Source organism: Diceros bicornis, chromosome 9 (genome assembly GCF_020826845.1).
Source record: "Diceros bicornis minor isolate mBicDic1 chromosome 9, mDicBic1.mat.cur, whole genome shotgun sequence".
NCBI classification, from domain to species: domain Eukaryota; kingdom Metazoa; phylum Chordata; class Mammalia; order Perissodactyla; family Rhinocerotidae; genus Diceros; species Diceros bicornis.
The window spans coordinates 74,130,479-74,147,012 of record NC_080748.1 but is presented as its reverse complement, the minus strand read 5'-3'; the positions used below and the strand labels follow the sequence as shown (position 1 = coordinate 74,147,012).

General features: G+C 38.4%; 1 protein-coding gene across 1 annotated transcript in view; it reads right to left on the bottom strand.

The window, feature by feature from the left end:
- The window catches only part of IPO5 (importin 5), a 39,114-nt gene extending 23,560 nt beyond the window's left edge, over positions 1–15,554 (bottom strand). The window contains exons 1-8 of the mRNA XM_058548402.1: positions 15,406–15,554; positions 9,762–9,842; positions 7,039–7,231; positions 4,658–4,760; positions 3,461–3,557; positions 3,141–3,245; positions 670–792; positions 464–584 (exon numbers count right to left, since the gene is read on the bottom strand). Coding sequence (XP_058404385.1) covers positions 464–584; positions 670–792; positions 3,141–3,245; positions 3,461–3,557; positions 4,658–4,760; positions 7,039–7,231; positions 9,762–9,842; positions 15,406–15,495 — 913 coding nt within the window. The 5' untranslated portion in view covers positions 15,496–15,554. The remainder of the gene's footprint in view (positions 1–463; positions 585–669; positions 793–3,140; positions 3,246–3,460; positions 3,558–4,657; positions 4,761–7,038; positions 7,232–9,761; positions 9,843–15,405) is intronic.
- Positions 15,555–16,534: the final 980 nt, after the last annotated feature.

The window sequence follows — 16,534 nt, the reverse complement described above, 5'->3', positions numbered from 1 at the left end:
TCATAGCTGATAAGGCAAGATCTCTACTTTGTCAAAATTGTCTTGGCTACTCCAGGCCCTACGTTCTTCCACATGAATTTTAGAATCAATCTTATCATGACCAACTCTATCAGTATTTTGACTGAAATTACATTGAATTTACAGACTAATTTGAGAGAACTGATGTTTAGTTCTTCTACTGGTTTCTCAATATATTATCCAAATTTCTCCATATACATCTTTTAATTTACTTCCAGGTATTACAAGTTATGCCTGCTATTATGAGGTTTCAGGGTGTCCACAGCACAGCCACCATATTGGGTCCATGCATATAAGTATGTCTAGAGATACCTTTCCTCAGATTCATCTGACTTTGAAAGAACCTTTATTCTATCAACAAATCTATGAATTTACATAATTCTCAGCAAATTTATCCAACAATTTTTCCACATTAACACAAACTATTTAAAGACCTTTGACTTACTTGTCTGTGCAACAATATTGGTATGTTTTCTTAACATAGCAGCTGCAGTCTCAGAGAGGGTCACGATTACTTCAAGGGCAAGCTGGCGTTGCATATTATTGAGGCTAGTGTCTCCACACAACTACAAAGACGACATATTTGTACACATTTAGTAGTTCATTTACCGAAAATAATAAACAGGACATTTATTGAAGTATTTAATTTACCTTTAGACTTAGCTGTAAAGTAGCTTCCAAGTGAGGACGCAAATACTTCGGAACAGTATCTGCAATCTCAACAAGGGATTTTAGGACTGAATCGTCATTCTGATAGCATGAGTCATTTACAGCCTAGAAAAGAAAGACAAAACAGAAAAAAAGGTCTGTGTTTAAGAGTTACTTTATGATGCCTCATTAGCCAAAACATTAAGAGGCAGACAACAGAGAAATAATATTAGAGTATTTTTTTACTAAATGATAACTTAGCAATCCGCATCATGCAAATATAGTTCTACCTATAGCCACATATACCCCTTCCTTTTGAATTAGAAACATACAAAATAAAGATTTAAATCTAAGTCACAATTAAAACCAATGAAACTATAATAACAAACACAACGAAACTTAAAGCTGTCAAGGAATTCTTTTCATAGCCAGAAGGAATCCCTTTCTTCCGTCCTTCCAATAACCATATCCTACTCTTTTTCATCATACAGTAAATACTAGATCCTATGATACATTTAAAGTGTCCAGTATCACCCAATTTATTTTTCTGACATAAATTTCTTTGGTCACTGTGGTATTTAAGTGTGCATTTTGTATCTACCATTGCCTGTTTCACAGTGACAACTCTGAGAAGTTCTGGCTAACATTTTAACTTTACTCTAAATTCAGAGGAAGAAAAATCTAAAATTAGACTTAGTGAGTACCTCAAGATTTTAGTAACTGAAGATTTAATACTCTACTAAAATAATAGAATGGAATGGATAATGTTTTGTCATTGACCTAAATTATCTTTTCAGTTTGATAGCTTGGGGAGAAGAGTTTCTATTAATTCCTGCTATAACCCTCTATCACATAGGAACCTTCAGTTTTAGCTCCTCTAATCCTCTCTAACCCACTGGTTCTCAATAGCGGCTATTTCTCCTAGGAGGCGTCTCTTGATTGTCACACGACTGAGAATGGCAAAGGCCAGGGGTCCTAGATGTCCTGCATCTGACACAAATGCTTACAAGGAACTCACTCTTCCTATCATGTACCTCACGTGATCATAAATGTCAGACACTTATAAAAATGAAAAACTTGTTTATAATGATCTGAACCTAGAATCTAACTCACAAATTATTTTTTGCCTGATTTTAATTAATTCATTTAATGTAATGAATTCCTCCCACAAAATATAAATATTGCATAAATCAAGAATGAATTCATACTTTGTTTTGTCCAAAACTTTACCTTTTCTGGAAATCAAATCATCAACAGTAACAGCCATCACTGTGTTTGACTTGTCAGTGGTGCTTCTGTACCGGTTCACATTTTTCGCTATTGCACTGGGACAGATCACTTAGAAATCACCTAGTCTCCTACGTCTTTCATTGTAGTCATGCCCTAGCCTTTACATATGGAAAAGCACGCCATACATGATATGCATTATTTTCTTTTTCTATGTTACTTTCTTTTTATTTCCTCTTTCTATTCACTTAGGGCCACGTACTGATATTTTTAAAACTTTTGCATGTTGTATTATCCATGCATTTCATTTTAAGACAGAATATGAGAAATTACAAAATATTTGTTATAAAAAGGGGTTTGGAGTTTGACAAGGTTGAGAATCACTACTCTAACTTACCCCATCTTATTTTACTTTCTTTCTTTTTTTTTCCTGAGGAAGATTCACCCTGAGCTAACATCTGTTGACAATCTTCTTCATTTTTTGCTTGAGGAAGATCAGCCCTGAGCTAACATCTGTACCAATCTTCCTCTACTTTATATGTGAATAGCCACCACAGCATGGATGACAAGTGGTGTAAGTCTGCACCTGGGATCCAAATCCATGAACCCGGGCCACCGAAGCGCAGCGTGCCAAACCTAACCACAGGGGCAGCCCCTTATTTTACTTTCTGATTGAGGCAGAAGGTGTCCTTAAAATAATATCCTTGGGATCCAATAATATGATTTACCTATAAACTATTTACTTTATAATACAAACTATTACAAGCCCCATGGTTAAGGGTAAGAACTCTAGTCCAATCTGGGTTTGAATTGTGCACAATTCCACCACTTACCAACACTGTGACCTTGGGCAAGTTTCTTATCCTGTCCTCCTTAGTTTCTCCTTATGTAAAGTGGGCATTAAATCGCACAAGTTATTTGGTTGAGTCAATGGAAATAACCTATGTGATTATATATTTAATAATAAGCATAAATTGCTTATATCATTTTCATTATAGAAAAATGTTGAAACTCTAACCTAAACATTTTAAGAGACTAAGAGTCTACCCAAGGCAATAGATGTAAGCTCAATGGGGACAGATGTGCATGTTTGGTTCACTGCTGTATCCCCAGCGCCCAGTGCCAGCACACAGTAGGCAATAAAGATTTACTGAATAAATGAATGCACCAGAGAATTCTGATGAGAATTTAAACTAAAGAAAACCAATAAAGACATAATTATCACCTATTTTATACTGTCTTCTTACCTGTAAGAATCCGGGTAACAAGTCTGCGAAATGTTTAAACAGAGCAACATTATGCTCGTTTGCAAGTATAAATGCAGCTGTAGCTCTAGCAGATAATGTTCTGATCTAAAATGAAGGAAGTGAAAAATGTCAAACATGAGACATTTTTAATGGACGCAAGTTCAAGTTTTCTTACTCAAGATGAAATTTTATCTATCAGTAAAACTAGTATTTATATTTTAAAGCATAGAAGTAAAGACAATCTCCAAATACATAAATTTCTTTCACAAGTTAGACATATTAAATTAGGTGTTAACATTAATGGACTTGAAATTATTTACCGATGGATGTTCCTGATCTTGCATACACTGAACTAGCATCCGTTTGATGACATCTAAATAGTGCTGCTGCTGGTTCCCAAAAATTCCCGGAAAGTTCCTAAAAAAAAGATCCAAAGCACTATTTAAAAACTACATTATATCTTAGTAAGTGTCAGCTAGAACATCTAATGCTACAGTCTTAAATGTCAACCTGACTCAAAGTGTGCATTAATCCTTAAGGTTGAACATCATCCATCCTCCAAGCAATCCTCTTTCGCGGTTGGGTGAATGGAAACAAGCGTAGTGGAGAGGATTAGGCTGGGAGCAGATGCAACCCAGGTGCACATTACTCAGCAACCCATCCCAGCCCTTTGCTTTATACTCTGTCTCAGTGGGAAGCTGACCTGGGCTGCAGGATGGGGTTTCAGATGGCAACTACAGTAACCATGCTTTCTGACAATCTGCTCCTAGCCTTGGTGATCCAGGTAGTCCAAGTTCTGCTCTATCTTAAATCTGGCAAATAATTAAACTTAATACTTTTACTTAATTCTCTACTTTGGACTATTGATATAAATAAGATACATGTGACAATTGAAGTAGAAAATAGCGTAATATCTACCTTTATTCTCTTCTGATGCTCAGGTATATCTTATTTTAAAAAGTGTCTATGATCTCGAAAAGTTATAAATCTAATCATATTACATTTTAGTAGAACTGTATGATAACACAGTAGGGCAAAATTTTCAGAAATAATCGTTTAACTACAAACTTAGACCATTTGCTTATAAATATATGAATTTATTAAAATATCATATTTTTAAAAGCTTGCTCATAGAAGACCAGAAAACAATGGGGATTCACCAGCATTTTTCTTTCTCTTCCTCAAGATGCTATTATTAAAGCGGCTTTCTAAAAGCTACATTTAGTACTGTGTCAATCTCCAAATAAAGAAGAAATCGTCCCAGAAATTTCTTCAGAATCATAAAAGACAAAGGAAAGAAATAAAATTGCAGAGAACCTTTGTATACAAAAAAGAATCATAATACGAAATAAAAAGCTTTGTGTTTCTTCAATTTTACTTCCAAAGCAAATACAAAGCTTATCTAAAGGCACTATCTTAAGTCTAAAAAGTTAAGTTGGACTAAAACAATTAATTAAAATGTGCTTTGTGCATTCATGACATTACATTTTTCAAAAAAATGAGATTAATGTATATACCAGAAAATGTGAAGGGCAGCTTCCTGCAGTCCCATGTTTTGAGAGCTGACTGAATCAAAAAGGAACTTCAAACCTTCAGGCCATTGGTTGTTGCCATCCTCATCTGTAAGTAAAGAAATCCAGGCATAAAATGTGTAAGTCAAAACTTCACAACATTTAAGGGGGAAATCCTTTCATAAGCCTTATTCAAAATACACAGTAGTAGAAAACGTTATGTGCTCTATAATTTTTTTTAAATTAGGTCCTTTAACCATAAAAATGGCATTATAATCTTGTAAAAAGCAATTGTGTGTATTTGGATTACATAAGCACAGATATTAGCATGGTTATTTCTAAGGAGTGGGATTTGGAGAAAAGGCAACACTTTTGACTATCTTATTGGTTGAATCTTTTATATATACTATTGTTATTAAAGATTTTAAAAAGTAGGCAAAGCTTATATTTGGTAACCAGGTCTTAAAACCAAAATAATTATTATTTTCAAACTGGAGAAGACACAGGACGGGGAATCCCAGGACCCAGAGCAGTGTTCATGTTATCAATGGGTTTACTCTTAAACAAGATTTTAAATATACAATTTCTGTGATACTCTGTAATAAAAATGAGTGACCATGGGGGCCAGCCCAGTTGCCCAGTGGTTAAGCTGGCTCGCTCCGCTCCGCTTTGGCGGCATGGGGTTTCCAGGTCCAGATCCTGAGCACGGACCTACGCACTGCTCATCAAGGCGTGCTGGGGCAGGTGTCCCACATATAAAGTAGAGGAAGATGGGCACAGATGGTAGCCCAAGGCCAGTCTTCCTCAGCAAAAGGAGAAGGATTGGCAATGGATGTTAGCTCAGGGCTAATCTTCCTTAGCAAAAAAAATTAAAAAAAGATAAAAAAAGAGTAACCACAAAAATCTATCGTACCAGTTAAGAAACTCACTGGTTATATTGTCACAAAGGACTAAAGAGTTGTAGAAATTACAGGTGAGTTATGCACTTTTTCTTTTTCTTTTTTGGTGAGGAAGATCGGCCCTGAACTAACATCTGCCAATCCTCCTCTTTTTGCTGAGGAAGACTGGCCCTGGGCTAACATCTGTGCCTATCTTCCTCTACTTTATATGGGACGCTGCCACAGCATGGCTTGACAAGTGGTGTGTCGGTGCGCACCCAGGATCTGAACCGGCGAACCCCGGGCCGCTGCAGCGGAGTGCATGCACTTAACCACGTGCGCCACCCGGTTGGCCCCTGTACTTTTGCTTTTTAAAAATTTCCCCTATATTTGCTGAACTTTTCTGAAATGACAAGTGTGCTACTTAGCTGACATTAAAAAGATAACATTAATCCACCCCTTCAACATAAAGATGATGCTCTGAGGGGGAATAAAATAGCTGCTTAAAAAAAAATCTATGGAGAGAGCACTTTGAAACATTTTGGAAATATTTCCATAATTAAGTGATTTTGAGTTAGAAATGATGTCACCTATAAAAATTCATATCTGCACACTTAAAAAACTCGAAAATAGAATTTTCTAAGCTGTTTAAAAAATTCAACATTAAGAGTTTCAATGGTTTCGAACTTATTTAAAATATAAAAATTTAACATATTTCCTATTAGTTTTTAAGAACTGGTTGATACCAGTAAGCTGAATTGAACGAGAACTTCTATATTATTGGTAGCTGAGGTTCAAAAATTAGTATCATGATTTACTAAGCACAACCAACAATTCTCCCACTTAGCCCTTATTTTAGTGAGGTATCCTTTTCAACCTCTAAAAATACGACCTAAATGAACTGAGTTTAAAATCACATCTATTAATCTGTCAAAAAAAATAACGAAACATATTCCATTGCATTATTAATATTCTCAGTGGCCAAAAAGTTTTGACTGTTGGTAAAACGCATTTTCAGATGTTTTCCTTTTATCTCATCCTTTAAAAGCATTTTTGGGTATTTTATAATATACACGGTATAGCAGTATAACAGCACATACGCACAATTTATAAATACACAAATATAACAGCAAAAGCACCTGAAGTCCACTGATTTCTACTTCTATTGACAAGCTTAATCCACGAAGTAGGTTATAAGTTAGAATGTGCTTTCAAACCTTTACAGATTAAGGGGGAAATAAAACTGACAATTTTCAAGTAAACTGCAAAATATTTCTCCACACGATGTTTCAAAGACCAGTAGGTAAGTATAATGACTGCATTTCACAAACATCTGTAATTTTTGACTCTAAATGCAGAATCCATAATCACTCTCATTTTGAACAGAATAAACAGTGCTCAGGTACTTGTGAATCTTCCTCTAAAAGGATTCCACTTGGGGGAAAAAAAAAAGGAAGGACATACTCATTTTCTTCTACAACATAATAATAAATGCATTTGCATACACACCTATTAAATTCCTGGCCAGCTCTGCAGCAATATCACAAATTTTTTTCCTCATGCTAGACTGTGTTTCCATTTGAATAATCATCAGTAGTTCACTCTTGATGGCAGTCTGAACATCAGAAGGAAGAGTTGGATAGACTTCATCAAATGCAGAGGACAAAAGACGTCTTAGGAGAACGGCAGCCATTTGTCTAGCCTATAAATAGATAACACTGTTAATAACTTGGTGTCCTACCAGAGAAAAAATTTCTAACAAACTAGATTCACTCTGCCATTGATGTATTTTACTATTCTCTTTTTACAATTCCTTTCAAAGGCACTGTTAGATTAAAAAAACAGGTAAAATACATAAAACTCCTTTCTAATCACATTAATCTACTACACAGAAAATGACACCCAAAAGCTATTTTTGTTTATAGCTTTTGAAAGCCCTAAACACATTAGATCTCAAATAGGAACACATATCTTAGCAATGATAAACCTGTCTTTAATTCCTATTTTTAATATATTCTTTGAAGAAAAACAAATCTTAATATAAACTGCAAACCCTATAATGTTCTTTTCCTACTTCTGCACCTGGCTCTCCTTCTAGTATATGAAGTGCCTTTCCTACCTAATTTTATGCTCTCAGCCTGGCATATCTTGCTATATCTCCGCACTTTCATTAACCTCTTAGATAAAATGCTATCAAATCCATTTATCTTTATGCTTCATTCACGCAAATACACGCTGCAAGTTCTTGATATCTGAAAAGTGCTAACAATCTCAATGTGCATATTCTTATTCTATTGTAAAACCTATAGAAAATACTTAAGTTTGGCATTTTCTGCATAATATTCTTTCAGATTAGCAAAAGAAGTCAAGACAATTGCCATTCTAAAATTTTATCATATTAAATCAATAAGCCATTAAAAATATTAAAAACAATTTTTCATATTCTTTTTTTTCTGGGCTGCAGCTATTCATTATCACTATAACTACTGTGGGACTGTGACCAACAAAAAAGAGTTAAGTTATACAAATAAAATTTGACAGGGGCCGGCCCCGTGGCTTAGTGGTGAAGTGCGTGCTCCGCTACTGGTGGCCCGGGTTTGGACCCCGGGCGCGCACCGACACACGGCTTCTCCGGCCATGCTGAGGCCACGTCCCACATACAGCAACTAGAAGGATGTGCAACTATGACATACAACTATCTACTGGGGCTTTGGGGGGGAAAAAAAAGGAGGAGGATTGGCAATAAATGTTAGCTCAGAGCCGGTCTTCCTCAGCACAAAGGGGAGGATTAGCACAGATGTTAGCTCAGGGCTGATCTTCCTCACAAAAAATAAATAAATAAATAAAATTTGCCAATTTTTTTCTCCATATACTTTTCACCGAGAAATCTTTTTACCTAAATTTCTTTTGGCAGGTAGCAAACTTTTTAAAAAGAATTTATGCTCTAGAAAGCATTCAAAGTGGTTAAAATTCCCGTAAAAGTGGTTAAAATTGTGCAATTCTTCTCACGCATACACTGAAAACTATGAAGCCACAATTCAGATGTCGAGGCTAGTTCACAATCCTCCTCTAATTTCTAAATCAAATCAAATCATTTAAATATGGTTCAATATAGGTTTTTAAAAATAAAATTCAATAATTTTCATATTATTCTTGGCTTTAAAATGTTTTGTAGCTAACTTGCATCATTCTTCAAGAATTAAAATAGCCAAGTGTTTTTAGAGATTTAAGCTACCTTATGCATGTCTGCTCTTCATATTTGACATTCATTTTGAATTAAAGAAAGAGAATATGTTACAAAGGTAAAGAAGCACCTTTCGTTTTCTACTTTAAAAAACTGAGGCACTTTTATAATGTTTTCGAAGTGTTATCAGAGAACATGAAATTGCCAATTTAAACTGATTGACTAGAAGTCAGGTGTAATATGATGTACAAGTTTCAGCGTGACTTCATTTCCCTCATGTGTTAACATAAGCATGTTACATACAGCGTGACTGTTAGCAAAGAAATCTCCCTTTACAAATACTAAATGAAATGTTTCCTAGTGGGGTAAGTTTCCTAGACTTCAGTATTTTGACTCCTTTTCCAAAATAAACAGAGAATATACACTTAACATTCAGTATACACAAGGATATCACTTTTGGGGAAGCAAAAAAAAATTAGCTGCTAAATGAATAGAAAAGCAGTAAGAAATTATAAATTTGAATTTGGTAAAGTAACTAGGTAATTTGCTAAAAACTATCATTTTTAAAGGACTCTACAAAGTGTCTCTTTGTTCCTAAACATCTTTAGCACATGATTCTTCACCAATGAGAGATGGCTATAAGCATAAAATTTTTAAGGATAGACAAAAAATATTTTTTCAGAAATAGCTGGCAACACAATAAAACGCTAAATGAATGAAATTTCCTCCTTTAGAATGAACTGTTTCACGGAAGAAAAATTTTTATAGTTACAGAAATCACTTAAACTTAATAATTTTTATTTAAGAACCATTAACTTGTAAATAGTCTGGACACATCATCTTACATGGAAAAAAAGAAACTGGCATTCTTAATACAGGGTACTTCAAAAAAAAATTATAACTCCAAAGTAGCTTTTAGCAAATAATAAGTTCAAAGTTCTGATAACGTCTAGGCAGTAAACAATAGTTCTTATTATCCACTCTGACTACTATCTAATACCCAAGTTGTTTTGTAAAAATGTCATATTCTCAAATACTCAAGTAGTACCTCCTCAGCAGCTGTTGTATTTCTGATGGCTTGTAAGAGGAATGTGATCTTTGACTGGCCTGGGATATTCTCATAGGTTTCCTATATGAAAAAGAAAGACATCAGAGGTTAGAATATGTTAGAAAACTTCTTGAGTACACCAGGGAAAAGAAATGAAATGAACAGTGGGAAAGATCCATGCATGAGGACTCATATAATCTAGGTCTGGTGTTAAAATTTTCTCCTGTGACATAAAATATACTTCAGATAGGTTAGGAAAGAGGATGTCCAAGGAGTTACTTATCAAGTTCCATTCTATCTTTATCTCATAAATAGATTTTTATGGTGTATGTGCACATTTTCTCAACTTCTGCTCCCCTGATTAACAAAACTCAAGGGCTAAGAGAGCCAAAACATTGTTAAATGTGACTCGAGCTACCATGCTGCAAAGTAAGTGCTCATTCAATATCCCCTTACATCCTGGAAAACTGCTTATCTCATCAACATTTTTTAGGCCAGATTATGTGGAATTGGTTCCAAGTACCACTACTTACAACCACCAGAGACATACCTCAGATGAAGCAAGTCAGAAAAAGGGAAAGTATTCAAATTCTTCATGCTACCTTTTCTTTCAAGCAAGGATTATACTAAAACCATATTATACACATAAATAAATTAATACGGTCAGGAGAAACTTGGCCAGGAGACTTTAATATCATTTTAACAGATCCACAAATCTAGGTTCTGTGACGCAGGACACCTCCTTCCTTCTCCATTAATAACATAAAATGAGAGCAAATTGGTTAACAATAAAAAGTTGACACCAATTAAAAGACTGAGTGTCAGAGGGGATCAAAAAAAACAAGACCTAAGGATATGATGTCTACAAAAGTAAGTTGAAGAGAAGTATAGATTTACGTGTGTGTATAAAAATTCTAATAGTAGTCTTTTACTGTGGAAAAGAAATCATTATTTTAAGTACACTTGGAATTGTTTTCTCCAAGAAGCCTCTCAGTAGATATAGTCTACTCTCATCTATCCACTTTAAGGGTATAATGTAGATAATATGTTAATTTCTTAAGCAGTCTAAATTCACAGAGCTTGTCAGCTCTCTAACAGCTACCACTCCCTATAAATCTACCTGGTTTCTCTGGACAGAAGTGACAAGCACAAGGGAGGGAAAACATGGCTTCCCTGAATCCACATTTACCTTACACCTTTTATTAAGTGCTCCATGGCATCTCTGAGATATTGACAGATAAGAAAATAAAGGCTCAGAAGTTAAATGACTTGCCTAAGGTCACAGACAATAAACAGCAGAAAGAACTCTGGTCTTTTGAGGTCAACTGGACTCAGTATCTCCCTGGCACTGAATGCTCTTCTCTGGATTTTACCCCTGGGGGCTGACTCCACCAAACCACCAGTCCTATTTATGTAGTGCCACACAGTTTTCAAACTACTCAAATACATCTCCCTTTGGGGAAGAACAAATTTTGGGAAAAGGAGAATTCAAAATCTTCTGACAACCTCAAGTTCCTCTAAGACATAAGCACAAAGGGATGTAACAATGCTGAAGACTGTGACAAAAAGTATTCACAGCCAAAGAGAGAAGATGGTCTGAGTTTATTTACCCAGAAATGAGACAGATTATGTAAAGATATTCACAAGATGACTGCCTTTAGGTTTTTCACTTGTCTTTATCAAAACAACTCAAAAACCGGTACAACTTTTTCATTTAAATAGTCTCTCACAGAACAATAAAAATGTCTTTTTATTCCTTGTACCTAGTTTAGCCCCCGATGCACCGTAGATGCTATAAAGTTTAACACAAATGTCCAGTGGTCTAAATCAAGTTCTGGAAAAAAAATTCTTTACTAGGGTATCACTCTGAGAAAACCTGTTATAAATTTTGAGGATCTCTACCCTTACCCAGCTAGGACTATTAGTATGACAGTTATACAATGCAAATTCTAGTAAGGACTTAAAAACATTAAGTCAAATATTAAACTCTATTCCACAATGAATTAGCAGTCAGTGGAGGGAGAGTTTAGTACGAGTGACATCTGACTCCTGAGAGAGGGTTCTCCCCGTTGATATGTTCTATTGTGGCAATCCAGATCTAGTATTACACCTATACCAAAATACAGGTCAAGGATAATAGTTTGGCAAAAAGAACACAGCCTTAAAATCAAAATCAAAAGTAACTTTTTCCTAGCCTAAATAGACTGAGTTCCACAAAGACAGGGTTGCTATCTTTTCCTCTCTGTATTCCCAGCACCTAGCACGTTAGAGTACAGCAAATATAGAGACTATTTCTAAGAATATTCCTAGCACTAGCCCAGGCAGGTTCAATGAATGTTACAATCAAAATTTCAATTCCATTTGATTCTACCATACACAATCGCACAATGTAAAGCAGATTTCACCTCCCCTCTTTCCTGCCCACAATGGAGAAATGCTACTATGTACTCATCTCACTTATTCCATAAATATTTATGATGAGCCTACTTCGTATAGGGAAACGTAAAAGAGGGGACAAATAACTTTTACCTAGTAAATACCCTGGTTCCTCAAAAATCAGATATATTTTTCAACACGTTACCCTCTTTCAATTCAAACCTCATCAACGAAGTCCTATATTAGAATCAATGAGGAACAGTCACTGGGAAAAATTAATAAGAATACAAAATCCATGCATGACTAACAAAATACTTAAGCTTATGTCATATAAAAATGTTTAGTCACGAATGTTATGGACATTCTATTTTGGATTACTTGTTATTTATTCAATTGTATATTCATGTTAATTACTATATTTTGAGACTTAAAGGCATTTAAATCATTTCTTCAAATATCAGAAACATCTTTTGTAAACTTAAAGAGGAAAATCCTTGAAAAAATTTTAATAGAAATAAAATATAAAGCCTACCAAGTGGTTTATACAATGGAAAAAGTTTTAAAACTTTTTCAAGTTTTGAAGCCTGTCAATGATTTCAACAATATATTACAATAAAACAAAGTCATTACTGTACTTGATTCCATATTTGAATACAAAACTAGTCACCTTAGTCAACAGTTTGGCATTTATGTGTCAACTAAGTATTTTTACTTTGAGTAAATTACAGATACTTACTGAGCCCTTGCCAATTCTTTAGTTCATAAAAATTTCTGTACTTGGTATATCAGACTGTAATACTCAATTTTATTTAGTTATATTACTTAGGCTCATTTCAAAAGGTAAAAAAAAGAGTATTAAAGTATCGTTATGTGCAGCTATTTCTTTTTTCAAATATTTTGCTTTCTTAAGAAGCCCTATTTACAAACCAGCTTAGTGCTTATTATATGATGCCAGGGAGCTTTTCCTCAAACATTTACCTTTTTTGTGTCAAATTAACAAAATTCTATATTATAACTTACTTTACATGTTAATATATTCCAAGGATATACAAAGAAAGTAAAAATGTAGTATCCGAATGTTTTCACTAGGAGTAAAGAGACTAAGAGAATAACAGTACTTATTTTCAATTGTTCTTTATGCAAAAATGTGCTGAATGCTGCTAACTATCCCCAAAGTGATGGAAGTGATAAAAGATTTACAACAGGCACCAACTGGAATTCAAGCTGAACCAGACACTGGTATTTAGTTCAATAGAAGAGAGATTCCCCACTAGGCTTGACAAGAGACTTAAGCAACTGGAGGGAAGAGGGAGAGTTAAACTAGCTTACTAATTACAATGCTGTTCTGCTTTGTAACACATGGAAAGTTCTATTACGGGTTGGGGTTAAGAATTTATTTTGGTGAAAAATCACCTCGAGTTAGCAGAAAGCATTAAAATATTTTTACAGGCATTCACATCCCACTGATAGGAGTGCAAACCGATGCAACTAATAAATGCACATTACTTCTAAGTACAAATGCTACTTCTAAGGATTCTACAAATGTATGAAAAGACAGGTATAACAAGTACTCCTATATATAGGCAATTTTTAAGAGCAGGACACTGGAAACCTCAATGTCCATTCATGAGGGTTGACTGAATAAATAATACTTCCATATGATGGAATACTACATAGCTGCTTTAACAAAATCTCTTATGTGGCAATGTGAAACATATTGAGTGAAAAATCCAAGTTGCACAATAGTACGTATATTATAAGCCCATTCACGTAAAAATGAATGTATACATATACGCCTGTAAAGGTATTTTCAGGAAAGATTCAAGAGACACTTAAAAGTGGTTACCTTTGGGGAATGGGATAAAAAAGTATTTGCACTGTTTGAATTTTTACCCTGATCATGTAGTACATGTATAATAAATTAATCAAAAGTCATTAGGAACAAGTTAATAGTTGTTTCAAGTGCTTTTTGACACAGATGTGAACTTCCAGTGTATTTACTTTGCATCTTATAAAACCATTAAGTGTACCCAACACCTCCTAAATCTATTCAAAGTAAAAATTAACAACATTGTGATTTTAAAGACAACTATAAAATTTCTGAGTGCAGAAGGAGGACTTGTCCCTCAATTTCATTAGTCATAAGCAAAATAAATTTTTGCCCTGTAAAAATAACTGGCTGAACATCCTTAACTGAATCTTATAAAAATCTTCAATCACATGATGGCAAAAACCTCCACATATAATTAAGTTTGAAGATAGTTCTGACAATGAACTTAGGAGAAACTGGAAAGTTTCTGCCCTTCCCTTTAAGTGTCTCAACACTGACAGTACTAACATCAGTCTTCTATTGAACCAACTGTGTCTTACTGCTACTTGGTAAAATGAACTTGCAGATGCATTTGAAATACTCTCTTGAAACTATACCCACATTTCAGAGGCCAGGAGCCAGAGGTGGTTACAATAAAGAGAGAGAGATTCAGGTTAGGTTTAATGAAATTAAAAGACTGAACCATGTGGCATTGGCCCAGTTAAACAACGGAAGTCCCAGGCCATCCCATTTATGTTCTGAGACCACACATCCCTAGAGTTCAAAGAAAATTTGTCTGAAGAGCAAAGTAAGGTGCAAGCTGCTTAGAAAGAAACCCTAAAAGCAACTTCACAAGACTGGGGGGAGGAGGAAAATCCAGCTTCTGATGTTAGCAACTAGACAGGAGAAAGAGAACTAAATGGAAATAAGTGGAAAGAAGGCAACAGGGCAAGACACACATTTCAAAACGAGAGAATGGGGAAGGGAGGGACAGACGGCAGCGCAGAGTGAGGAGCAGGAGAGAAGCAGGGCGATGGGTCAGATAGCGGCCAGGGCTGGGGGACCAAGAGGGCTGGGTGGAGACCGCGGCTGGAAGGGCGGGGGAGGCTCCCACTGGGAGAAAGCGGGAAAGGGGCGAGGGGAGCCCCGGGGCCCGCCCCACACCCCACATCCCCGCCGCCCGGCTTCCCCATCTGGGCGGGGGCAGCGTGTCAGGAGCGGCCGCACGTGTGCGCGAGGGGCGGCGGGGAGGGAACTGGCGCCGGGCGCCGCGGCCCCAAGGGCCGGAAGGGCCCGGGGGCACGGCCGGGAGCCGCGGGCCGCCTCACACGTGGGCTGCGCGGCCGCCGCCCGCCCGGCCCGGCCCGGCCTGCGCGGCCGAGGCCCGGCGGGGCGGCGTCGGCGGAAGGGTCGGCGGGCCGGCCGGGGCGCGGAGTCGGGGATGGCGAGCTCGCTTACCTCTGCCTGTTTCCGGACCACATTGTCGGGACTGAGCAGGTTTCCCAGGAGCAGGTAGAACTGTTGCTGCTCCGCCGCGGCCGCCGCCATTGCGCTAGGCGTGAGAGAGAAGGAGGGAGGGGAGACAGGAGCCGTGAAGCGCGCTGGCGGGCCGGCGGGAGGCGCGGGGGCGGGCCCAGCGCGGGGACCGGCACCAGCGGCGGCGCGGGGCTGGGGGGGCCGGGCGGGAAAGGGCGGGGCAAAGGGGAAAGGGGAGGACGGGGCGGGGCCTCGCGACCCTTCACCCCGCCGCGGCCGCGGCGCCGGCGCCTCATTGGCTCTTGGTGTGGGGGGCGGGGCCGAGCCCTCCTCCTCGGGGGCCACGCCGATTGGCCACGCACCCTGCAGTGCCGTCACTGGCGGCGCGCGGCGGGCCGGGGAGTGGGTCGCCTGGATGAGGCCGGGGCTGCGTCGCGGGGGCGGCAGGAGGAGCCGGCTGGCGGGCCCGCGGGGGCGAGGGGCGTGCGGCCGGGCTGGGGAGGAGGGGCTAGCTTCAAAGCGCGGGAGATTTCGGCGCCGCGGGCTGGCTGGCCTCCTCTCCTGCCCGCCAGCCTCTCCTCGCGGCCCGAGGAGCGCCCCCAGCTTCAGGCCCCTCAGCCCCTGCGACCCCAAACCCCCACCCCCCACAGGGAGGGAGCGCCCTTGAAAGCCGCTTCCCACTTAAATTCCACCCCCAGCCCCCACAGACCCTTCCGTCTGTCTGACCCTCCGACCTCCCCCAGAGCTATGACTGAGGCCGCCCCTTCCTCCCGCTGCGCTCACCGGTGACTCACGGCCTGGGCTTGCCCGGATGAGGGGTTACTCAGCCCTGGGCTATCCTTACAGGCCTCCCCTCCCCAGCTCGCGGTCATCTTGAGATGTCCAAGTAGCACACATGCCTCCACCCCCTCCCCACCCTAGGGTCCGTGACTGTTCCCTTGAATTCCTTGTTTTTGGGTCTCGTTCTTTCAATGGTCAGGAAAGTTGAAAGAGATTCCCCCCCCCTCACTCCCTAAAGCAACGCTCGGTTGTAGGGCTGATGTCTCAGTAAGTGTTTATTGATTCCCGTCAGCACTGAGGGGCCCAGAAACCTTGTAGTGCAGCACACTAA